A 25,946-nucleotide genomic window follows, 5' to 3' on the forward strand; every position below is an offset into this window, starting at 1 on the left:
TATAAAAAATTGTATTTACGGTACGTTAACAAGATCGGCCTGGGCAACCCCAGAGTCCACATGCTCCAGCCTGCCTCCAGCTCCACGGGGAGGTGTGGGAACCAGACCACGCCAGGAAACCTCCCATACGCTGGGAATATTCCTCACACAGATAATTATCAGTCACTATCCAGGCTAAGCTAAAGCTCTCCAGTGTGCCATGAAGTAAGTTTTGCAGTCTTAGTCCCCTCAAGACCTCTGTATTCCTCCACACTCCACTGAAATTCTTCCACAAACATCATTTTACAATTGCTCACACATTGGAAAATGCTTCTCTCGTTTATAAACAAGGAACGCCGCTGATGGATTCAGGATTTTCTCTGTTACCTCTCCGAAGAAACATTCAAGGGCTTGGCGTGGATTGATTTGGGTTTTTTTCTTGGGTAGAGAACAGGGGAATCTAATTTTAAAACATGCTTTCTGAATGGGGCCATCTGACCTTGGGGTGTTGTTTTAAGAGAGGTGCACACTGACCTTCCCTTTGACGGGGTGGCTGATGCCCAGTGCACACCCTCCTCCGAAGACGGGAAGAACTTCGGCACTGCCGCTGGGAACCAAGTCACTCCTTCCCTCTTTCCTCTCCTGCCACCCTTCAACCACTTTACGCTCAACCGCTCAGACCCAAGCCCTCCAAGGCGAGGAGCGAGCGGCGGGAGCGGGGGCTGCCCGTCCCTCTGCCCCACACAGCGCCGAGCCCGGCCGCCCACCGGGTCCCTGCCTGCTCCGGCAGCCAGTGCTCCTGTTCCAGACCGGCACAGCTCTGCCTTTGCTCTTCCCCCAGCCCCATTTTAACATCTTCCAATGACACAAATCCAAATTTGCTCAGCTGTGTAATCCCTGCTAGGTGAAGGCTTAGCCCTGGAGCAATTCGCGCTTAGCCTGTATCATCCTGTTTAGCAGCTCACGTAATCTCAGTCCTCCTTTGCTCTTCTGAATGGAGACAGTAGGACTGCCGAGGCTTGGTTACTATCTTTTACTTCCTAAAATCAAGGAAGAATCAGGTTAACTTGGCTTGGATCAGGCCTCACATAACGTTAGGGAAACGTCACCTCTCAGCTCCTTTTGCAGAAGCCGCCACGCAGACGTGCGGTTCAACAGCCCGACGGTGGACGTGGTGGTCCCAACCCCCTGACTGGGGCGGCTTTGATCAGGGCGAGTTCACTGCAACTGATCCTCAGCTGTTTTCCTTCCAGGTGCAGGAGCTCACAAAGCAGTTTCTATCTTTGCAAAACGCTTCAGGATGATACTGTCCAGCTCATTAAATACTGCTACAGTTCCACAAGACCTTTTGTACCAGCATCCACCTTCTCCTGCCCCTCCACCCCCCTTACTATTTTCCTTGGTCTTGATTAATTTTCCACTTCTTTAACTTCATAATGCCATTTGGGGTTATTATTCTGGGGCATTCTGTGTTAACTTGATTATCATCTAACCTCGGGTCACCTAGTCAGACCACACAGGCGGTGGTCTTGTGTTTTGTCTCTGCTGCCCTTCACTCGTAATTCCAGCACTGGGCGGTCCAAAGGGTCATTTATAAGTTTGTTGGCAAACTTTCCTGATTCCTTTGTGCATCAATTTATTAAAAGTTTGTAATTTACTGAATCCTCCTCTTTTTAGGTATAAATAATCTTGGACCGGATCTTCCCTACAGTAGAAGGAAATTGATGTCTCTCAGTTAATGCCATTATTATTTTTAATTAACTGCCTGACATAGATCAGTTTATTCAGTTGTTCATCAATATCCATACGTATCACCTAATGAACTGTAATGGCAGCAAGCCTCTATATTTCAGAAATAGCTCAAAAATTGTTGTTGCTTTCACTTCACTCAATTTCTAATACTTTGAACCAAAAATATCATTGAAAAATGCCTACCAAAGCAGCAAAGCAACGCCATTTCACTGACCCGATGGTTGTTCTGCAGCAAACCAATGTCCAGTGTATTAACCTCTGCAGCCAAGCACAGGAACATGCTCTGATCTCAGCTATGGCACTTTAAACCTGAGATTAAATGCAGTGATGATCATTTAAGCCAATATCATTGGGAAGACAATAGGGCTCTTTACAGCCTGCAGATAATAAAGTATCTCTGCTTTCATAAATCTCTGTGGTGGGACACTGTGCTAGCAAGACTCAAAATGAGACAAAAAAATCATAGAGGACACAAAACACTGCAGGATTCATTCAGTTATGGTATTATAATCAGGTTTTAGGCAAGAAAGATGCATCAACAGAACAGATATGAAAAGCAATGGATTAACTCTTTTTCCAACTATAGTTGCCTAATTCTTTGCCGTTGAAAATCATTTAAGTCAAAGAAAAGCAAATGAGAAGGGAAGTAACCTAGGGGCTAACGCAAGAGACACCTTCCTGACGAGCTGTGCGAGTTGTTCATACAAAGCTCATGAGGTGTCAAACCACCGGTGCGGAGAGCTGACGTGGGTGATGGGAGCAGCTCTAGCAGCAGATCGAGTCCCGTGCCTGGCTGAAGCCTCCGTGCACGCCACGGAGCACTGGGTGCTGCAGAACCTCAGCAGGCTCTGAGCTGGCTCCCTGACTAAAGCCCAGGTCCAGCCCTCACTTACCCTGGGCACCACATGCCCTCTCCAGATCCCTGCCTTACACAAAGAGACCGAGAGAAACCGCTTCCCAGAGCCGCCCCCGACGCAGACTGTGCCACGGCATGCGGGGCTTGGCTTCTTGCCTTCCGCTGTTTGCACCTGCCTTGCAAATGAAGGACTCCTTGCAAACTGCATGCACCTTCCTTGCAAACCCCATGCAAACTTCCACACGAAGGGATCTTCCGTGAAAACTCTCCTCTTGTATGAAGGATACCATGCTGAACTGTGAGGACAGACTTGGTCTCACTGAGGAGTGACAAAAATTTAATGCTGGAGGTCCAAAAAAATATCTGTAAGTGTTCATCGGTGCATATCCTGTCCTGCTCCTTACATTAAATACTGGAGGATGCCTGCTGCTATAATTATTAATAAAGTATTACCTATTTTAATTTAATTTATACTCGGATATATTTAACAAAAGCATTGTTTGTGAAGGATTTTAAGTCTCAGTGGCTTAGTAACCCAGGAGACTGGCATCTGGCTATAAAACCTTTGGTTTTGTGTCCTCCCCTACCACGTCTCACACACAAAAGCCGCAGAGGAGGAAGGAGAGTGCAGAACTCCGCAAACCCCTCTGCTTGCAGGGGCAGCCCACAGACCGTGCCCCGTGCCCCCGCACGGGCCGCCACCGCCCGCGCAGCCAGGTGCAGCGGTGTGCAAGGGACACCGCGCCGCTGCCCACCCGCCCTCGACGGATGAGATACCGCGGCTGCACTGCACCGTGCCGGAGCAAGAGCAGAAGGTCACCCGTGCTACCAGCATCCCTCCGGCCCAAAACGAGAACCCCTCACTGCTCCCCATCGGCTGATTTTCAAGTCTGACTCATTAACGTGCCCGTCTTTGCTAGAAGCTGCCATGCTTTCCCTTCACGCGCCCAAGAGCCAGCTGAAACGCAAACCAACCACAAAGCCCCCCGGACCAAACGCCTGCACCTTTTCTAGGCATGAAATGAGAGAAAAGAAATCACGGCAGGAAGAACAGCCTTTGTGACAAGACCATTTCAATCACGGGGTATTACCCACAAAACCAGTTACTAGACATAACATTTTAAAGTACCTTTAAATAATGCATTACCTTATCAGTACTTAATGTAAGACGAGATTGCCCTGTAAGAGAAGATTATGACGGGAGTTGCTAAGACCACCCAGCCAACACCACGGGAGCGTATCTGCATCACTGGAAATAACCCTGAAATCTAACAGCAACCATTGAGATGTCTTTCTCCCCAAACTCTGTATCAGCCGCACCATCTAATGCACTGTAGGATTAGTGGAAATACAGTGTTCCAGATTTATAGCCTCTCTGAAATTACTTCTGGCAAATATTAAAATGAAGTTTTCTTACAAAAAAAGTTTTTTTTTTTCCAGGGAAAGCCACATTTCAATAAATACAACTGGGGTAGGGGATGGGGGGCAGCATATGGATTTTCCAGGTTTAATTAAAGACCTGTTTATTTTTCATAGAATTTAAAGAATATTTAAAGCTGAAAACAGGGATTTCCTGAACAGACCTACTCTCAACCCCATGATAACTGCCCTTCTGACACTAGAGTGAAATAAGCCCTCTCCGCGAGGGCCAGCTGAGCAGATAGGGAAGCGGTTTGGGTGAAGGCTCAATGATGCTGCCTGCGCAGACGGGTGCAGATCAAGAAGGGGAAAAAAAATAAAAGATGAGCTCTTCTCCCCTCCTCTGAGCACATGAGGTGGAAGATACGTGTGGGCGCAACCGGTGAGCAGGGAAAAGAAAGAAAAGTGCCTCTGCAGCAGGTCCCTGGCCACAAACACCCTCTGGGGTCCGTTGTGCAGTACAGCTACCGGGCGAGGAGGAGGAGGAGGGATGCAGAGAGGCCAACGCCAGGCACCAGGGCACGGACACCAGGAGCCAGACCAACCTGGTGCAATTCCCTGCTCCACCAAAGGGTCAGACCCGGACCTTGGTTGTCACTTTGCTCCCCTCTACAGCATGAGCCAGAAGCATTTCTTCCATGTTAGGAGCCAGAAGATAAAAACACCGATGATTTGAGGTAGACATGTCAGGGAGAAACAGTGTTTTCAATGTAATGACTCTCAGTGCTTTTATTATTGCTTTAATTTCATATGTACACTGGGAAGGCTTAGGCTTTGAAATGCAACTTCCCAAGACAGCGTTTCAGTATATTGTGGTAATCTTCATTTTAATGTCTCCGCAAGAGAAAACGTCTTCACAACTGGCTGAATATCATTACTCAAAAGTATTGCAAATTACAGTTTGAAGACCAGACGCTTTCCAACGTGCTGCCCAAACTCACATTGTGCCGACGGCTAACGCCACGGCAAGGGCTTGCACTGCCTGCTTTGCCTAACTCCTACCGTACAGCGCAACTTCCAACGCGAGCTGGGGCGAGCCGGGCTCCACCACCTGGAGGCGGCTGCCCGGAGCTGCCGGCTGTAACTGACCCATGCTGCGGGACGTGGGATTGTTCTGGGGAAATGAGCCGCCCTCGTCCAGCGCACACTGCAAAAAGGATGCATAAGAAGTGTTGAGAAGGAAGAAAGGAATGTGAAGGGTAGATGTCCTAGGGAATTATTTTATTTTTAACAAAGCATGCTGTCTGTCTTCTCTGTCATGCCTTTGGTCTTGTAGTTATTAATCCATCACTCATTTTTCTGAATTAGCAGACAGCAATTACGCATTCATTCTTATGGAGTATAAAAATGAATCCTTAACCTTTAACTTGTGATAGAGCATTTCCATACAAAACGCTTTTCCTTTATTAGTATTCTACCCACTGACTCGGAGTGTGTGAATACTTGAAACAGGGTTCAGAGACACTTCCCTGTGTTTTATACATTTTTCACTTTAAAGAAAGATGAAAAACCATGACCTAGAGAGGCCAGTCCATTAAGATAAATCTCCATAATATTGTAGGCATTAAAAAAAAAAATCCTACCTGTTCCTATTTTCATTCATGTGGAGAAACTGTTTCTAAGAGACCCCAAAAGTTTAAATAGTTTTTATTAGAAACTGCAGTTAGTGAGAGTCTGGTATAATAAGGAACAATGGTGCCACCAAGTGGCTGTGCACTGCAGACGGAAGGACCAGCATTAATTCATAGTTTTGATGGAAAGCCATAGAAAAGCAGACGTAGCGATTTCAATGAAAGCCGCTGTATTTACTTTTCCCCATGTCTGTAGGAGGCTATACATCTTACTTGTATTTTTAAGCACTGTAAGGGTGAGAAAAATTGTAAAAATTGAAAACTGCTTGAAAAGCCTTTCCTATTTCAAACATTTTCTCTTTCCACAAGCAGAAAGGCATTGCATACCAAGAATTTACAACCTGAAGAATACGTGTGTTCTAGAACCACTCCTTACTTTCAGAAAAGAGGAAAAAAAAACCAAAACAAACAAACCAAACAAAAAACCAACAACCCACAAAACTAAAAGAAACCTGAAGCACAAGTCACTGGCTTTAGGAACGCTGCACGGCTGTCCCTTGTCGAAGCCGCGACCGCTGAGGGAGACGGAGCCCTTCCGAGCAGCAGGGCACAGCCCGAGGCACCCTGCCGGGGCAGGGGCACCGCACAGGCTGCACGAGGGGTCAGACACCATTTAGCGGGGTGAAGCCTCATGTGTCACTGCTGGGGTTTGCGTGGGGAAGACCTTGAGCTTTCCCAAGTTTGGAAGATAACGGTCAGACCTTAAAGACATCGTCAGGATCACAGGCACGACGTGGAAGTAGCTCAAAATAGTTAAAAAATACAGTGAAACCCAAACCACTGCTTGTTTCCCTCTGGAGCTTTTAACAACAAATGCACTGAAAATAATAAATTCTATGTAAACCACTGAAACAAACTGAGCCATTACTGTCAAGCAACACCTTATTTGGGAGGGCACAATGCCTCACTCCAAGGACAATGTCCTTACTAGCATTTAGCTGGAGGTGTAAAAAACGCAAAAAGAAAACTCTAACCGCAAGTTCTCAGGCTAGAAGCAAAGACCTCTGCGCTTTACCACCAGCAGTGCAGACAATCCTTCCAAGAAAACAAAGTTCACCAAGAAAAACCAAATTCTCATCTGATCTTTGGCTGTGTATAAAAAGGCACCACCTACAGAAAAACAAAAGCAGAAACTCCAAACATTTTTTCAGGCCGACACAGAAAATGAAATCTATGCTTATTCACCCTCTTATCCCTCCATTTAATATGCAACAGCTGCTTTCTACACCACCCTCGAGCCACCTAATCCCTGGAGATCCAGTTTCCTTTTCCACAAAAGCAATGGGGGAAGTGCCTCGGTGGGGTCTGCTTGGCATGGGAACGCTCCCATGTGTGCACAGCAAGGTACGGTGGGACAGGTGATGGACACGCTCACGCGGGCACTGTAGGTGCAACAAGGGTTTATCTGCGAACAAGCACAGGCTCCAAGGGATGTTTTATTCTGGAGCTTTCTTGTTTGATACCCTTGACCTCTGCTCTGACTATTTTAAGATTTGTTTCGTTGATCCTCAGTTCTCTGCTTTTGTGAAAACTAGAGGCAGGTTCTCACCCTGGATTTCAAGTGCTGGTTTAGAGCTGATGAAGTTCCTTTGTCCCTGCTTAATCCTGCGATGAGACAGGATCAAATATCAGTGTCCAGAAATAAAAGCTTATCATAATCCAAGAGAACTTTGTGCCAGAACAGAGACCGCTCTGCTGTGAACGCCCGTGTACCTCCCCAGGGTTGAGGGGAAGGGATGGAGAAAAGGCGCGATTCCCACACACGCAGTCCCCAGACCCCAGGCACGATTGTTGCTGCTCCCAGGCAGGGAAATGTCAGGGAAAAGCCCTTTATATCCCGATATACCCTGTTCTACTCCATGCTCCCTGCCCCCCAACCACAGGAATCTCTTCAGAGCTTTAGTACTTGAAAACCTTCCACTTCCCCAGGACAACGCAACTGTCTTTAGCTACAAGCAGAGGTTGCTACAAACACTGAATGATTTAAGTACATAAAACACTACTGCTTTAGCAGTTAAAATTAAGTGTTTCTACATTATCCACAAACTACCTCAAACTCTAAGGAATATGCTTACTTACTCCTGATTTTTTATTTATAAGGAAATTAAAGCTGTCATCATCCAGATCTAGGTCAAAACCCACACTGTCTCGGATGGTCCCCCTGCCCCAGACTCCCACCCGGGTGCTGGGTGGCCCCAGTGGCAGCGGGTCCCTTGGAGCCCACCCTGGCCTCGCACCCAGCCCTCAGGCAGAGGAAACACCATCCCACCACTCGTGGAGAGACGCGTTACAAGCCAGGAACTAGTCGGAATGCAAAGTTCGTTTTGCATTAAGTTAAACCTACGAATGGCCAGTACCTCAGAGGAGGGTGTGAAACCACCGAGGGAGTACCCAGAACACTCGAGCCTCCGGGATGAGTGGCAAAGGATCAGCCACAGCAGATGACGTTTCCCTGTTGCAGCTGTAACTCCAGGACAGCAGAGAGCACTACTGCACACAGAAAACAATACGAAGATGTTTTGAGTATTGCATACTTGAAAGTAGAAAGTAGATAAGCAGAATAGCAAACATGACAAACCATTCTCTTCTTGTACAGAAAGAGCTAATAACATGTAATAGTTAGCACCAAGAGTTAGCACAGGAGCTTTATTTAGTGGTTAGAATTACCCTAACGTTTGGTTCCAGAGAAGGCAGGAGGAGCTGCTCGGGCACAGGAAGCTTTGCTTTACCAAATGTCCTAACGCTGCTAAGGGAATCCAGGAGATTGCAGCCAAATGGGCAAAGTCAGTAACGTGTATATTAAAGTACAGCACTTCAAAGGAAAATGACATTTTTTAAACACTGCATGAGTTTTAAATTTGCTGGATGGACAACAGCATATTTGCTGAGTTTTTACTTGCAGACTACTAACTAGTTCAAAAGAAATCAAAATTCAATCCTTATAACTTCAAGCAATATTTAAAACTGTATGGTCACAGCTGTAGAAAATACCTTGTGCCAGCTTTCCACATCGAAGGGGTTAGCCGAATTTCCCTTATCAGTGTAAACACGTAACCTGTGAACGACCCATCATCCCCACTGACAACGTTCCTGGCACTGTGTAGTGAAAGACAAGATTGGAGAACACACCATCCATAATTTATTTAGCTTACACAGTACTAAATTGATACGAACTACCCAAACAATGCTCCGAATGAGGAGGAATCTATTAGCATTACATCCTAATTCCCAGCAGCCAGCTTCATTTTCTGTGTGATTGCACAAAAGTGTCGGGATGCAGCATCTATCCATGTTACTGTCAGTTTACATGGCAGTTTGAATATAGTTACCATAGCCTAAATTCTCAAGACAAGGACAGAAATAAATCTCCATAACCCAGTAACGGAAAGAGCCAGGGTGAAAGCTAAGTGCCAGCAGCAGAACGGGTAAGGCACACAGGCAAGGTCATAATGCTGCGCAGACAAGCAGGAATTCCAGATCATCTCAGCCCTCAACAGCAATAATCAGCAAATCTACACTCACACAACCTCCTCCCCGCCCGACGGCCTCTTCCGTCTCACCCCGGTCATTCCAGGTATTTGCTGAATTCTGAACAACCTGGCGTGCCTGGATTCTCACCCCTGGAAATCTCTCGGCTACTTCAAACTGCTGCTGAACCGGCAGCTATTTTGTTCCCCAGCTCTGCCATCTCCCCATCTCAGCACACTTCTGCTGACACTTGAACAAAAAGGCCGTGGGCTGGAGAGGAACGTATAGACAGGAGATACAACCACCTCCGCAGAAGCCTCTAAGCCATTTCCAGGCAGCTAACTTCAGAAAGAGATACCAAACTCATCCAGTACCTCAGAAGCAACCAGCTTCCATCAGCCACGGTGGGAGATGGCGGCCCTTCCAACCCCACCGGTTTGCCTCTCTGGCAGGAACAGTTTTTACTTTTGATTTCACAAGGCAGGAGGAATAGCACTGTAAAAACCTCTCTCATTGCCGTGACTGTTTCTGCGAGCCATCCATACAAGCACCTTCTTCCCTAGGTCAGCACCTATTCTGAAATGCACTATGTGGCTTCGGACTTGAAGATAAGCTTCCCTTCTCTGAATTTTAAGCAGCTCAACTTCCCATAAAAAACGTCTGCCATAAGGAGACTTTGGTGTAGTGGCTTATTAGCAAGCCCAGCTCTCCCTGCTGCTCCCCACATGGTTAGGATCACTGGAGAGAACAACTTTGCTTTAGAGGAAAAACACCTCTCAGTTTCTGTCAGAGTGCCTGAAACCCAAGGCTGAATTTGGGACGGGGACCTGGTACCGGTGCAAGACAAGTCACCGAGAGGTTCATACTGGATGGAGAAAAGCAAAGGCCAACTCCAAACTAAACTGGATTGACTGACATCGCCCAGCAACAATTGCTCAGGGCAATGCTTTCAAGCTCTCAGTGGAAAGGTGTTTTTCCAAGACCTTATAATTGAGATAATTTCACTGGCTGTTTATGACCGCTTCTCCCGACCCCCCGGCCCGGGGAGGCTGAAGGCACAGGGGTCGCAGGCTCCCTCGCTCCCCTGGGGCCATTTGCTGGGCTGGAGCCCTCAAGGCAGGTTTTGGATTTTTTGGGGATGCTTCAAGAATTAATATTTATTACATGCCTAAGATAACAAAAGGTTTTAATATAAAATATTTGTAAAATGGCAAGTACAATGCCCATTTTGATGTGCTGAATGCAGGAGAGCCTGTGAATGAGCTGGTGTGCTTCTATCAGAGCAGTAAACCAAGAGTCAGGGTCAGCAGCAGGACCGTGAATTGTTTTGAACACACGCACAGTGGGATGGGTCACCACCAAGGGGAAGCTCCCATAGCCCGGACATGAGGAGAGGGGAGTTTTGACAAAAACATTGGTATGTAGGTAAAGAAGAAAGGTTAAACCTTGGAAACGCTGCAGAAAAAGCGGTAAAGTTTAACAGCATTACCATACGTGGACTGCAGCACTGGAAGAAGCTGAATATACAGCTAAAATTGTCCGTCTGGGGGGCAGCAAAAGCAAGCCGGCAAAGACAGCTGAACTTGCACCCAGCGACTCCTATCACAGCAAACCTCCCTGAAGGCATCTTCCCAGGTAACCAACCAGCTTGTAACACAACAAAACAAGAACCTTCATCCTTTCTTTTCTTTTTTTTATAGGTATGCCTTTGTTGGTAGCTTTCATGACATTTAAATGTAAATGAATCCATGCAAAAGGCTTCTGTTTGGAACTTTGACTTTATAAAACCGTTCAAAAGTAGAATCAGCTTGCAGTACGCATAAAACTTGTATTCTTATACAGCTAGGATATTCCCTTTCAGTAATCATCAATTGGGAAGTGGCTGTAAACACTTTATAAGCTTGTGGCAAGAATACAGGGTAGTTCAAACAATGGAAACAAATATTTAGCAAATACCTGTGTTCCTTTTCTTCAGGCTGCTGTTTGCCCTGGCTCCCTTCCCAGAGCAAGCCCATGTTTAACAGCTCTGCTGAGGCGCAGCCACAGCTTCACCCGGCACTGGCGGACAGAAGCTAACGGCCCTTGCTTTAGCTGACCAGTTTGAGCAGAAATATGTGGCCAATAATACCAGTAGCCAATGCATAACAGTATCTACTATGGGAACAGCTCTCCAGTTTTGCTCCAGTTTTCTGTGACATTATGTGTTCTGCAGACGAACATTCAAGGGTTTCTGCTGGGCAGCTAAGCACTTGCAAAGAGCTGCAAGTCTCTTGAGCTAGGCTGGTTTTTGGCGGCTGTTCCTCTTCTGACGCCTAGCCCTGCACATGCCTGCAGCTCAGTGACATCGCTATGACACCCGGGAATACGTTCATGGATGTCTCGCAGTGGTTAGAGCCCAGGACCCGTATAAAGGCTTGCAAGGCCATTTCCTGCCACGTTTTATAGGTCAAACTGTAACTATTATAAGCAATAACATTCCTTTTCTATTTTTGATAGAAACTTAAGTTTACCACTCTGGAAGACCTGAAACATGTATGTGAAGTTCACAGCAAACTGGTGCATCACTGGTGCATGTATTTTGAATAATAGGGACTTCTGAGGGTTACACGAGTGTACACAGACGTGACCCAAGCCTCCCCGGCATCAGTGGAGAGCACTGATAACTTCAGCCTGCGCCGAAGCGGCTCGTGCATGGGGACAGCGGCCCTCTGTGGGGCATTAGGCTTGCCCGCTGTTTTCCACAGGCTGGAGCACAAAAGCGCCCTTAATGCGACAGCTCCTGGCATTACACTGAGCTGTGCATTGTTGCGCACAGCCCGCATGTCCAGCGGAAACATCCGTGTCTCTGCTGACATTCCTCAAGTGGCACAGTGGTGCAATAAAACTACCCATAATACACATGGCAGCTTTCACTGGTTTGCAATTTACTCCGCTTCACACATCGCTAACGCTAAAGGATGCACAGGACAGACAGATTTAAGATAGAAGAATTTTACAGACCTTTAAAACTGCACCATTTCGAGCCTGTAGTAAAACACATATTCTGTTCCCAATATCCACCGACATCTCAAGTACTTTTTTTGAGTCTTCCAGCCAGACTTAGCTCTAACATATGTTAGTGCTACTTATTTCAGCACAGGATTTCCTCCATTTTTTCACTATAGCTTAAACACTCTTACATTACTTTCAATATACTTTTAATTCTTACTGGAAAGTCAAACAATTTAAGAGGATGATAGGTCTGGAAGCCAATAAAACTTATCATCCCCCTGTTGGGCAAATAGCAGGCAGTATGTTTGTGTGGCTGTGAAAAGGTTTCAACATTTCATTTAGTCCCATCTCTCTTTTAAAAAAAAAAAACAAAACAAAAAAAAAACCCCACATTGTTAAAGAATTTTACTTAACACCTTTCCTAAACAAAAGCCTCACGGGCAGACCACCCCAAGGGTTTATTACAGCACTGCTGCTAGAACATGTATGTCCTGCCGTAGCTAACAATGAACGCAGAAGGGCTTAAAAATAAACAAGATTAACAAGTCATGAATTTGGTCCATATGGCCTTTTGGTCTTTTGCCCTTCCTGAAATCATACACTGCAATCGGCATGGTACGAGAAGGTAAAAATAGTCTTCATTCAAGCCTTCTTTATCTCAAAATAGAAAAGCTGCATCAAGAAAAAAAATGCTATTTCCTACAGTTACGTATATCACAACACACAGGTCTTAAGTGCTTCTCTTTGCAGCCTGTTCCAGCATTCAGATAAATAGGTGTTTCCCTAACTTGAGTGTTTACAGTAGAATTCAAATATTTTCATTTCAAAGACAAGTGTTTCTTTTTCTTTCCCTCCCCCCCTCAAGCAGCCAGGTTAGTTTTATGCAGGAAGAAATACTTTAGAGCTGAGTAAGTCCTATACCATGCTTAATTTGCCATACTGTTAAAATGTGGGTAACGACTGACTTCTTAAAAGTCAAAGGAGTGGAGTATCTGCAGCCACACCTAGCTAAAGAAGTGACTCATAACTTGGTTGTGACAGGTTTATAACTTTTCTTCCCCAGTGGAAAATGCACAAGTTGCAATTAAAATCTGGGTGAGGCTGGACAAACCCAAAAATGTTTGGAATTATTCTGAAGTTTTAATTGAAGCTGCACAGAATGGAGCAGCTGCGGCTGGGTGGGAATGAGACTTCGACATTTAGCAAAGTGTCACAGAACAGAAATCTTGCTATCACAGATATGACTAATTCACTTCTGTGTCTGACATCCATCTTCTCCAACTTGTGAAATCAAGATAATTTCTACTTCAATCCGACAGAAGCAGAGGGATGAGCAATTCCATTCAAACCAAATAATACAAGTTCCCTTCAAAGGTTAACTTGAAAATGAATATTTTCACAAGATGTTCATGGTTCATCAGCTGCATAGGTCTTTAAAAAGCATAAAGGGTCTTCTCCAGATGGCCAGCACCTCACAGAGAAGTGATGCCAACTACCTCCCAATCCACGTCTGTTTAGGTAAGAGACCACCATGTGTCCAGGGAAGCTAGCTTCTAACCCCTAGTAGAAACCACTGCAAGCAACAAAACAGAGATTCGCTTGTTTTTCATTACACCAACAAGATTGCAAATATTTGGCTTCCATCTTAAACTGAAAGACTATAATGACACACCCAGTTCCTTTTGATAGCTGTTTCAGTTGAGAAGTAGATAGCACCTCTGCAATGCCAAGCGTCTGGAACCGCGATGAATGAGCCCTGAAGCAAAATGGCAGGGACTGGCTCTGGGCAGGACAAAGCAAAGAACCACTTGTGTCAAAGGAAATAACCACCTTAAAGCGTACTGAGATGAATCTAATCTGAAACAAGACAGAATTCCTAACTTTCATGCAAATAAGTCACACAACCCTCAGTAGTGCTGAGTAACAAGGAAAACTGCACGGGAAGGGAGGTCTTTTAAGGACTTACCTGATGGTGGGGAAAGCACACATAGGAAACAACATGTGCAGCGTTGGGCGCTGCAGGACATTGAGGGTATAAAGGTACTGGAGAGTGTCCAGAGGAGGCCACGGGGCTGGGGAAGGGTTAGAGGGGAAGCCATATGAGGAGCGGCTCAAGTCCCTTGGTCTGTTCAGCTGGAGCAGGGGAGGCCGAGGGCAGCCTCATGGCGCTCTGCAGCTCCCTCCCGAGGGCAGGAGGAGTGGCAGGGCTGGTCTCTGCTCTCTGGTGACCAACGCCAGGGCGATGTGCCAGGGGAGGGTCAGGCTGGGCATTAGGGAAAGGCTCTTGCCCCAGAGGGTGGGGGAGCCCTGGCACAGGCTCCCCAGGGCAGCACCACAACACCAAGGCTGGCGATATTCCAGAAGCACTTGGACAAGGCCCTCAGAGACACGGTGTGAATTTGGGGTGTCCTGAGCAGGGACGGGAGTGGGGCTCCATGATCCCTCCGGGTCCCTTCCAGTTCAGGACTTGCTATGATTCTATGATCTAGGGTTTGCTGGCACTTTTTCTACTTGACAGAAGAAAACTGAAATGCAGAAGCAGATTGACATCTTCACAGAACATACTATCTGAACTCAGAACTAAAAATCAAGGGCAGCTCTGATCAAAGTGATTACAACCTCATTACATTCAAACAGAGCATATCCACAGCTATACTTCATGTTCTCTATGCTTTAAAATTATTCATATGAGCCAAATCAACCAGAAGAAAGAGAGCAAACAGATGCAAAACCACACGGAATTGTTGTAAGAATATTTTGCTAAATGTCCAATGATCCACCGCTGAGGAAGTAACCCACCTTCAAGGAGAATCGAAAGCAACTACAACCCATTACCATCAAGCACATCACTTCTGTAAAGGTACTACGGGCAGGAGGCAGGAGAGAGGACCGGGAAGAAGGACTTCATTTTGGAAGAAAAAAGCTGAAAAATACGGCTTCTACAACAGCATTCTCTGAAGGGCCCAGTAACCTGTATGGAGTGATCAGGGCAACAGGCAGAGCTTTGACACCTGCTGACAGTGGTACCTGGAGAAAATGGGTCGTTCAGCTTTCAGATGACAGTTTCAGCTGCCTAGGCATAATCGGAGACAAACAGCAGAAGGCTTCAACGCAGGAGGAGAAACATGCCAGAAAGAGACTAGGGCATGCTGCTGGTGGTGTAGTGCTACAGCAAACACAGAATAAAATTAAATAAAGAAGCCAACTCCCAACCATGAGTACACATGGACTGAAATTACAAGCCAAAATACGAGGCTATAGCACTGATCAAAATTACTGCCTGTCTGCCAGGATGGCAAAGCTGACTGCAGTACGCTATAGCGTACCCGAGAGGAGAAAAGGGCAGGAAAGGCAAAGGTATAGTCACTCAGAATTCTCCCAATCTACGCAGACTAGGCCATAGAGGCCAAACTAATAGATAATCTCCAAACTTAATCTTAGCTACTGCCAACTGCTGTTTTATGAAACAGCGAGTTACTGCACAAAATGAGATGTAATCCCTGGCTTGGTCCGAGTAAAATGCCAAACCATATTCGAACACACACCAATGCAATTTAGGAGAAAACTCTTGTGGCTCCTCAACCACGCACATGAAGCAACTGTTCCCAAGATCCTCTCCAAGTAGCAACATTTTTGACGTCAGTAAAAAAGTGTTTTATATCAAAGTGTTCAGAGTGCTGAGAAACTGCCTGAAGTTTTTGTTTAGCTCAAGATCTTTCCTTATAATGCCAGAGAGCAATTACTGGATCAAAGCATGAAAAACACAATAGAGCAGACATTTTCTTCAGTGAGGAGGTGATTCAGCTATCGAAGAGTTTCTTTTGTTTCTATTTTGGGGAAAAAAATCACTGCTTTCAGATGTCTAAAGCTGATGTTCCCAAGGTATACTCATCGTGACTGTCAGCTGCAGCAAAGGTCTCTGCATCTCTTCCCTTCTCCTCACATTCTTTCCTCTCTAAACAACCATTCGAAAAGCCTGACAATACTACTGGAGCGTAAGCAGGACAAGAAATTGTGACTAACTAGGGCACACTTTGTCTTTGCAGCTGTAAACAGAGCAAAGCAAATGCCATCATCCCTTCCTTTCCTTCATGCAGAAGCTATCCATAACGCACAAATGAAATGCGTGGCAGCAGCCAAACTAGCGCTAGGAAAAAAGGTTGTGCTGCTTCTTCCTGGAAGAGCTCCCCTCGCCAGTGCCGTGAATCAGCTGGGGCCAGGCTGGCAGAGGCGGCTGCAATGCGTCACAGGGATTTCTGCACGGGACACACAGTCTGGTGGCAGTGAGGAAGGCTACGGTGCTGCCTGGAGGACTGGCCTTTTGGGAGAGCAGGAAGCCAGGAGAAGAGCTGAATTGCGAGTTTTAGGACATTAGGCTGGATGTGAACAAAGGGGCTTAATTTACTGAGGAGCTTGGATACAGGGACTCTTTGGTGCAGAAAAAGAGAATCTAAATGACAATATTTCTGCGAGAGCGGGGTCTGTAGCTCCCGGCTTTGGGACAGGGCCGAGAGCAGGCATCCACGTAGGAGGGGGTAAGGGGCAAAGACAACAAGGGCAGCAAACTGCTGTAGTTAAACAAAGACCAGTCTACAGTTGAGGACTGAAGTCCAGAATATGTTTATATACCATATTGATAAACAGCAGTAAAAAATACAGGGGGTAAGAGAAGGCTAATAACTTACCATACCAACTTCTCAACCAGATTTTCTCTGAAGTTTGGAAGACTGACAAAAATTCCATGGGAAAAAATCTGTTGCTCTTCTCACCTAAGAATAATCAGATGGTTTTATGTCAATAAGCATGTGATACGTATCTATTAGTGAGATCTGATTCTGTATGCCAACCAGTTGTATTTCACTCTATGATAAATGCTATTCCTATGGCTTGCACTACATTTTTTTGAAAATACAAATACACTTCCAGAGTGCTTTGTTTTCAAAGCAATAGCAGTAAGAGGCCGCTACCAAACCACCAGCAGAGTTCAGGGCTTTGTTTAATCATAAACAGATAATGGGAAATACGATGAGAAACAACTGCTGATGCGTTGGCAACAACATTTCACACAGCATATGTCAGGGGGCACGAAGCAGCTGGCTGGGCAAGTTACTATTTTGAGAGAACATTTGGAAACATCGCTGTCAGAAGCTTTTCTTGCTAAGTGTGGCAAGAGCAAAGCGTCACTTTCTCCTAGGCACAACTCCTAAATACATGACACCAAACGATTAAACTGGAAACAGCCACCGCAAACGCTGCGTGCTTTAATTCTGAGAATTATACAAAAGCATTACACCCACCCCCACTCCACTGCTTGTGCAGCCTCCCTCTCCCCCTGGGCGCCCCAGCACGTGGGTAGCTGAGCACGGAAAGCTTTCCCAGCAACCCGATACTGGTGACCAACACAAACGCCCAGGTAGAGGCAAGTGAGCGGAGAAGTATTTTAAGAAAGTCCCACACAAGTGTCAGGCAACTGTAAACAGGCTGAGAAACTGCAAACCCCCCAACAGGTCATGGTGGGCTCAATCTTCCGTTAACACATTCCTTGGAATCTGTGTTCCAAGCTTTAGAAAGCTTGTAAAAACTAACTAGTTCCTTCATTTTACTTAACTTATCAAACATAATCAATGAGGTGCATTCTGCATAAAAATTTTAACTTTTTTTAAAAAAAGCCGTTCATACAACACTTTAAAAAAAGACCCTGCTCATAAAATCACATCCATTAGAAAATGAACAAATACATGCACCCATATCCAGAGACTAATTAATAGCTATTTTATCTTCAGTTTTCAAATTAGTAGAATATCCTCAGAACAACTGGCCTAAGTCAACATTTGAATTCTCTCTCAGATTATACATACTCATTAATTTACATGAGTTTATGGCATATAAAAGCATCTAGTTCACTCCAAAATCACACCTCTGCACAAAAAAAAGCAGGGGGAACACTACCCCCGCCCCATACATACAAAAATACTGATGTAAGAATTAAGACTGTATATCGTAAACTTCAACCATTTGGGTTGGGAGGGACCTCCGGAGGTCACCTGGCACTAAGCCCTGCTTAAAGCAGGGGTGCTTTTAAAAGGTGGATGAGGCTGCTCACGACCTCGGCCAGGCGGATCAAGACCCTCCCCAAGGATGGGGCTTTGCCCACGCTGGGGCCGCTGGCTCCGGCGCCAGCCCACCCTCCTGCGAAGGGCCCCTTCCTTACATCTAAGCTGAATTCTCCTTGCTGCAACTTGCATTGACCGACTTTGGCTGTAAACCACTGAGCAGGGCTGTCCTCCACCTTCCCCACAGTCGCTCCCTAGGTGGCTCACGACATCCAAAACACAGACACAAGAGATAGCCAACAGCTGTATTTATTTTTAAAACTTTACCATTACATGTACAGCTCACCATAATGGCAACGTCAACATGACACATGCAAAAAAGCTGGTACGAACACCAAGTACCTGCTGGTTTTTTTTATTTAACTTTGAAATTTATGTTTCTTGTTAAAAAATTCCTAGAAGCTCGGGTCATAGACCTGATTCATGACTAGTAGCTGTCATCACGATTAAAGCAGACTCGGGCCAACAGTGTGACATAAAACCTCCCCTCTCGGTTCAGTAACGGAACGAAGCCAGTGTTTACTTCAAGGTGAAATAAGACTTCAAGGCACAAGGTCGAGTCCGCGGCGGAGCTATACCTATTCTGCTCATAGCATGCATAATTTAATTTTTTTATTTAAATATGTATCTATCTGTTACTAACACAAAGCAATAAAAAAAAACTTAAAAAATAAAACCTTCAAGACTGAGTTCCTTTCAAAATACAATTAATACTGTTTGAATGTCCATTAGCAAAATAATCTTCATTTTCCAATACAGAAGTTTCAGGTATCCATAAAATTATGACATACATATAACATTAATTTTATATATGGATATAGCTGGCTAATCACCACGGGCTAAACGCGCAAGTCAATCAAAAAATAAAATGGGCAACCTTCAACAGACAAGTAGGAGTTTCGCTAAGCACAGAGACCAAATAATAGACTGCAACTAATACCTACCCAGGAGACACACTCAGAAGAGTGAGCTGGAAATTATTTCATTCGTATTTGTAAATACATAATACACTGCATAAGGAATAAACAATACAAATCAAGTCATCAACTCGTAAATGGGCACTGACATCATACCAAGAACTTAAAGAAAACTTAAGTCAAATGCATTTCTACAGCTGAGGTATAGGAAGAGGCTGCAGGCCTCGAGCGTAAATGGCCCCCGAGAGGCACCTGAGGGAGCTGAGGCAAGCGCCAGGCCCGGCCCGACCCCGAGGCACCCGCAGGCTCCACAGGCGGGCACGGCTCGCTGCAGAGCGCCTCGCTTAGCGGTAGCCATCACTGACAAGGCTCTTACTCCTTAAGGAAGAGGTTATACTTCTTTTCTCATCTGCATTCAAGATCGCAACTAACCGTCTCTGTTCAGTAACCACTTTGCTTGTATTTCCCACAAGCAGCACGATTTAGGAAACCTCCCTAACATTTAAGACACGACAACAAAGACCTGTTATCTTCTCAGCACTTCCCTAGAAGCAGTAAGGGTTTTAAAGTTTGCGTTGTAGCACCTTCTGAGGGGCTCATAGGTCAAAAACACAGGAGTTTCGGGAAAACGCTAAATAAATTTTCTTTTTTTTCCGCTCTTTGAGATTTAGGGGCAAAACTTGCATCCTCACAGCTTTCAGCATCCACGCTGATTTACGAAAAGCCCAATCGGCGAACGAGGCCCGAACTGCAGCGAGGATTGGCGGCGCCCCCGCCAGCCGGGCCCAGGGGCTCCGAGGCGCCAGGTGCCCGCGGTTACACCCCATTTACGGGGCACCAGCTGCGGCCCCTGATACCGCCACAGCCCCACCGCCCCGGGCGGGGGAACAGGCCCCCGGCCGTCTGCTTTGCCCTGCCCGCCCGAGGGGGGCTGCCCCGGGGCCCCCGGCCCGGCCCCGCCGCCCGCTACTCCCCGGCCCCGCCGCTGCCCGGCCCCGCCGCCCGCCTCTCCTCAGCCCGGCCCCGCCGCTGCCCGGCCCCGCCGCCCGCCTCTCCTCAGCCCGGCCCCACCGCCCGCTACTCCCCGGCCCCGCCGCTGCCCGGCCCCGCCGCCCGCGCTCGCCGCCTACCGGAGGGGAGCCGGGGCGATGACGTCACCGGATCAGGCCGACCGGCAATGGGCGCCATTTTGAAACCCCGAAGCCTCCCGCGGCGGCAGCTCGGTGCGGCGGCGGCGGCTGCGACCCGCTCCCGGCCGGCGCCTCCCCCCACGGCCCCCCCGCCCCACCGGCACCGTGCGATATGGCAGGTGAGGCCTCGCGGGCCGCGGCCCGGCTCCGCGGCGGCTCCGGCTCGGCTCCGCTCCGCTCCTCCCGCCGGGCGGAGGGCGCCGGGGGAGCCGGTGCGGCGGGCAGGGCCGGGCCGGGCCGCACCGCGGGGATCCGGGGAGCGGGGCGGCGGGCCGAGGCAGTGTGGCCTGGTCTGGCTGGGCCTGGGCCGGGCCGTGCGGCGGTGGAGCGGGCCCCGCCGGGGAAGGGGCTGGGCCGGGTGCGGGGGCGGCGGGGGCCGGCGTGGGCGCTGCCGGGAGCCCCCGGGCCGGGCAGGCGCCCCCTCCCCCCCTCACCGCCTTCTCTTCCCTCCTTAGGGGTGGCAGGAGGCGGCGGCGGCAGCAACGACTTCCAGTGGTGCTTCTCCCAGGTGAAGGGGGCTATCGACGAGGACGTGGCGGAAGGTGAGGGCAAGCCGGGCGCGGCGGGGCAGCGCTGCCGTGCGGGGGCTCCCGGGGCGCCGCGGCTCCGTCCGCCGGACGGCGGGCACCGACGCCCCTTCCCCCCCCGCCATGTGCGCCGCGCCGCGCCGAGGGGGCTGGGGCCGGGGCGGCCGAGCCGCAGCATCGCCGGTCGCTGCCCGGGCTCGGGGGACGGGGCGTGTGTTGCAATGACTAAGCTGGCGCCTGGCCTTCCAGGGCCGTGGGCGCTTTCTTTTTATTTTTTTTTTTTTTTTTCTGGAGAGCATAATAGGGAAGACACGGTGGCTTCCTCCTGTTCTTGAATTCTAATCGCTAGGGAGAAGAGGTAATGACAGTGATAAAACACAAGGAAGAAAAAAAAACCCACCCAAATGGAGTCTGTCAGGCTTGTCAAGTTTCGCTCTGACGCAAAGAGAGCAACAGAGAGTGTGCAGGTCTGTCATTTGTGCTTCATTTAAAAAGTAGGGTTTAAAGGCTTTCTGCAGCTGTGAAGAGATTCTATTCCTACTTGTTAGCGTTTGGAAGGTATAAATAGGGATATTTCAGCAGGGAAAATGGGCACACATTGACATTTCTCTGAAAATTCCTAAGCACAGCATGTTTTGGAAGGAGTAGACAATAAATGTTTTAATTGGAAAAAAAACTTTCTCTGTAGTATGTAGAAATGATGTGAAGTTTTGCTCAACTTTCTCTTCAAAGTTCTTCCCCCCCCCTCCCCCCCCAAAATTCTCTGTGTTCAAACTGCTCAGGCTGGCAGTACTGTTTAGAAAAGAGGGTGTGAAGTATGTGTGTGTGAAACAAAACTCTCTGCTGTTTATTTGATTTCTACTGCGTTGACTGAAATAGCTGTATTTACTGTATTAAGTGAGGTGACTTATGGTGCCAGTGTGTGGTCCTCTTGGGTTTGGGATGTTTTGGGGTTTTTTTTTTGTACTGGATGCAGTAAATATTTTTTCTTACTGTCTACTACAGAGAAATTATGCTGACAATGTTTTTGTTTTCATGCCACTTGTTTGGCATTCCATTTAGAGTAATAGCTATGGGAGGAGCAGACTTGAAAACTGCTCCAGAAACTAGTGCTTGGACCCAGTTGTTGTTGTTCTTCCTTTTTTTATTTTTTCCCCCTAAATACGCTTTGTAACTTGTACTATTGTTCTGAAGTTCCCAGAATTCTTATGAAAATGTGTTTAAGTAGCTTTTATGAGTTTCCCAAACAGTAATTGTTTTTTCTTAGTGACTATCACCAGTGTGACTAAAAGTCAGTTTTCTGTGTTGCAATAAATATGCTGCTATGAGCACCTTACTTCCCAGGCAATTGCTGAGCCCCATGAGTTTGTGTAGAGCTGGAAAGCTGTTCATTTTTGAAACACCAATGTGTCTTAAACCCAGGTAATTATTTGAGCAGGTACCAGGTATGAGAGAAACTTATATTAATGATAATACACATCACCCTGGCAGAGCGCTCTCCAGTTAGAGAGGGAAAGCTCTCTGTTCTGAGTAACTAGGAGTAATAAGGGGAAATAGTGATGATAATGCTTTTGCCCTGGATTTTCCCAGCTGTACCTTATTAACGTGACTTTTCGTGGAGTGAGGGCTTCAGATTGTGTGTGATGCTCCTGCATACGAGGAATTTCATTTTCTTCATAGGGCAATTAATATAAGCAATCATTCAGCACGTGCTTTTGCAGAACTGGTACTAGAGTTTCGTTTTCCTGCTGGGATATGAGAACTACTTACGGTTTTTGTGACTCATTGCCTTTATTTTGGTTTGTGGGCTTCCTCCCCATTAGTTTTTTTTTGCCTTGAAACTGGAATTAATTAATAATTCCAAGGAAATATACAAGGTATTTGCTAATAGTTGGCTGAATTTGATTCAGCAGTATGTGGTAAGAGTTAAATTCCATTGCTAGATTTTTGGCCCCAGTAAAATTTTTTACCCAGTAAATATTTACTAGTTACCATTTTTTTAAACATCTCTTACCAAACTGCACATCTAAACCTATTTGATGGGCCACTGATGCCTTGAAATAGCCTCGATGCAAATATTACATAAAACTACTGTGAATTTCCTGTAAATTTTTGTGATAGTGAAAACTTGCTGTTTCTGTAATCTTTTTTTCCTCTGTTTTGTGAAAAATAGCTTCTGTAGAGGAAATCTGAAAACACCAACATAAAGTACCTGTCAGACATATTAAATGCAGATATTTTTGCTAAATGTTCTTACAGACGGTTCATTCAGTAGTTGAAATTAGGGAGTCTGAGAGTCAGGCAGCTTAACCAAAAAGTCACTTTTTGCATTGCAATTCTAGAATACACTTTATAGGCAACAGCTGTTTCTCATGTGTATTACTTCAATAAAAATATGAACGTGGCTATGACAAGTTGCTATAGGTAGACTGCTAGCTCCAGGATCCCAGGATTTTTTCAAACTAGGTCATTAATATAGTAATTATCTTTTCTGTGTATTCACTTTCGTCAGTGAGTAATCTTTCAAATCTGTACAGTGCTCTCTTTAAGTAACTAGAAGAGCAGTGTTTATATGACCAATCTGGCCATTTCAGAAAAGATCAGAAAAATATACAAGTTATTGAAATATGTAGTTTTCTAAAGCCGAAAAGTGTAGTTGGATTCAAGGAGGATGATTGGAGGATAAAACAGATATTGAATGAAAGAATTAGTATTGAGGATGGCAGCAAGCTTAAGTTAAAAAAAAAAAGTTATTTAAAATTTTGTTGTAGTTCTGTTGTTAGTGTAAAACCATGTAATTACTAAATCATACTGATTGCCTGTGAAACTTGCTGTTCTTGGATTACCTTTTTGGTTGAAAGTAGCTTTCCAAATGCAGGTTGGTTTTTTTTTTTTAATAAAGCTGCCTGAGACTGATGAGTTTTGTGATTTCAGTGTTTAATTTGTTTTGCATGTTCAAAAAGTTCTGTTTTGGGGTTTTGGGGCAAGCAAAATATGAAACAGTTTGTTAAATAATGTACAGATATGCCCAAATTCCCTTGGGCCAGATGTTCTACGTATGATCCATGACCACTTTTGGATGTAATTAACAGCATATATTTTTTTAAATGTGTAGTGGGCACTAAAATACATAACCCTATGTAAGACTAGAAATCTTCATAACGGACTGGTGCTAGTGACAAGTTGGAACTTCTGGGAAGAATCTCACCTTTGCCAGAATGTGATACCTGTGTGCTGTGGAGATCATGGGTTTCCTGTTAGTGACACTGGGATTTCTTCGGGTTTTTCGAAGTAGCCAGTACAGGCGTTTGGCTTGTGAGGAACTGTTCCTTCTGTAAACGCTGTTTTAATTTGGGACCAGTTAGTTACATCTTGCTGTTTCAGATATAAGCAGCTTGAAGGGTATGGTCGCTCCACTAAATGAAAAGGGTACTGCTTTCCTCTTGGACCCTCAACAGCTTAAGTCTTAAAATGATCTAAGTGTTATATTTAAACCTTTTCTGAAGCAGCTGTGTGTAAAGGCTGGTCTTGCACAGAAATGCTGGACATGGTGCCCTTCCATAATAGACAAGAGCTCCTTGGAAGCTCCTGCTCATTAACTTGAGGATGAATCTGTGTAAGGTATTTCACCTGAGCAAAACTTTTGCTCTTCAAAAAAAAAAAGCTGTCATTGACTTTCAGAATGCTTGTCTTGTACTGGAATGTCTACTTGTTAAGAAATTTTGTATCTCTGTTTAGAGATCAAAGAAAAATACTGGGGTTTTTTAATTTTCCAACTATTAATTGGCAGTGACAGCACTAATAAAGATACCTTGTTACCAGTTCAACAAATTCTTTACTTCTCCTTTTAAAGCTTGTTACAGTGCTAAGTAAGTCCGCCTCAGAAGTTTGTCAGAATGCAGTACGCAAGAAGAAAACCATGGTCTAATAAAAATATATTGAACTATAATCCTGTAATTGTTCTCAAGTCCTGATACAAGAGATTTAGAAACACTTTTAGTGTTAAATTGTCTTTACAAATCAGTGGTGTTCTTATGTGTTGGTCAGGAATTTAACTGGCCTATTCTCACTGTTTTTAAAGCAACTTCTGGCATGATTTCTGACTTTTAAAATAATATTCCAAAAGTTACAGCTGTTTGACATCTGGTTAAAATTGCATGGAAGAAATTCCAGAATTGGTTGATATCTTTAAGATTTTTTCCTGTAAGAACTGGAAAATATCATAATAATGGCTCCATTATTAAGCCATATGTATTGTTTCCTTTCATCATAAATAACTGGCTATTCCTGAGGATGTTACTTACTACTGGTGTGGGGCAGAGGGGGGCTTCTGAGCTGTGTTTTGGGGTTTCTCTTTTTTTTTTTCTTCCTTGAAAAACAGCATTTTGCCATAAGCAGGACTTTAGATGCCTGTTCTTTTGCCCTTCCTAAGACATTATGCACTTATCCCTGTTTTTTGGTGACGTGCTTTTGCCTTGATCCTTTGGCAGTTCACCGCATCTCTGCTCCCCAAAGGACTGCTGTGACTATTCTGAAAAGCCACCATTTCTTGCAGGGACCAAAGTTTTTGAAAGTCTCCTTATCTTCCCTGTTTTGTGTGTGCTGTGCGTGGTATTCTGTGCCATACATATGATGGCATAATATCGACTTTGGGAAACGTTTTTGTGTGTTTTGTTTTTTTTAAATGTGGGCAGAAATGATACTTTGCAAACAGTTTTGACCTGAGCACATGTTATATAGTGGTTTTCTGTTGGAGAAAGGAGTCTTAATATTCCTGGTAGACCACTTTAATCTCGAGTCGTCGTACAACCCCAGGACCAACAATTTATCCTCACCCTTTATTTCACAACACTCTCTTCCATAGTTCACCCATAGCTTTTGTATCTAGCATCTTTTTCCTGACAGATACGTAAAAGAAAGTCAGGGAAATCTTGTCAGAAAACTACAGAGGTGTAGGTTTATGGGCATCGAGGGGGAAAAAAAACACCTCTCAATACCAGTGAAAGATGGAAATGGAATATTGAAGAATAGGTAAGAAAAATCCTTTAAAAGACTAAGGAACCACTAGGCTACAAGAAAAGACAAATTACTAGTTGTAGCTGG

General features: G+C 45.7%; 1 protein-coding gene and 1 long non-coding RNA gene across 2 annotated transcripts in view; one reads left to right on the plus strand and one right to left on the minus strand.

The window, feature by feature from the left end:
- The window catches only part of LOC135315529 (uncharacterized), a 206,537-nt gene extending 186,150 nt beyond the window's left edge, over positions 1–20,387 (minus strand). Inside the window, exons 1-3 of the long non-coding RNA XR_010375023.1 lie at positions 20,257–20,387; positions 16,782–16,865; positions 7,995–8,127 (exon numbers count right to left, since the gene is read on the minus strand). This is a non-coding gene — a long non-coding RNA (uncharacterized LOC135315529). The remainder of the gene's footprint in view (positions 1–7,994; positions 8,128–16,781; positions 16,866–20,256) is intronic.
- PPP2R2D (protein phosphatase 2 regulatory subunit Bdelta) overlaps positions 20,302–25,946 on the plus strand; it is a 29,546-nt gene continuing 23,901 nt past the window's right edge. The window contains exons 1-2 of the mRNA XM_064464427.1: positions 20,302–20,435; positions 20,772–20,858. Coding sequence (XP_064320497.1) covers positions 20,429–20,435; positions 20,772–20,858 — 94 coding nt within the window. The 5' untranslated portion in view covers positions 20,302–20,428. The remainder of the gene's footprint in view (positions 20,436–20,771; positions 20,859–25,946) is intronic.

This window comes from Phalacrocorax carbo, chromosome 12 (assembly GCF_963921805.1).
Source record: "Phalacrocorax carbo chromosome 12, bPhaCar2.1, whole genome shotgun sequence".
NCBI lineage: Eukaryota > Metazoa > Chordata > Aves > Suliformes > Phalacrocoracidae > Phalacrocorax > Phalacrocorax carbo.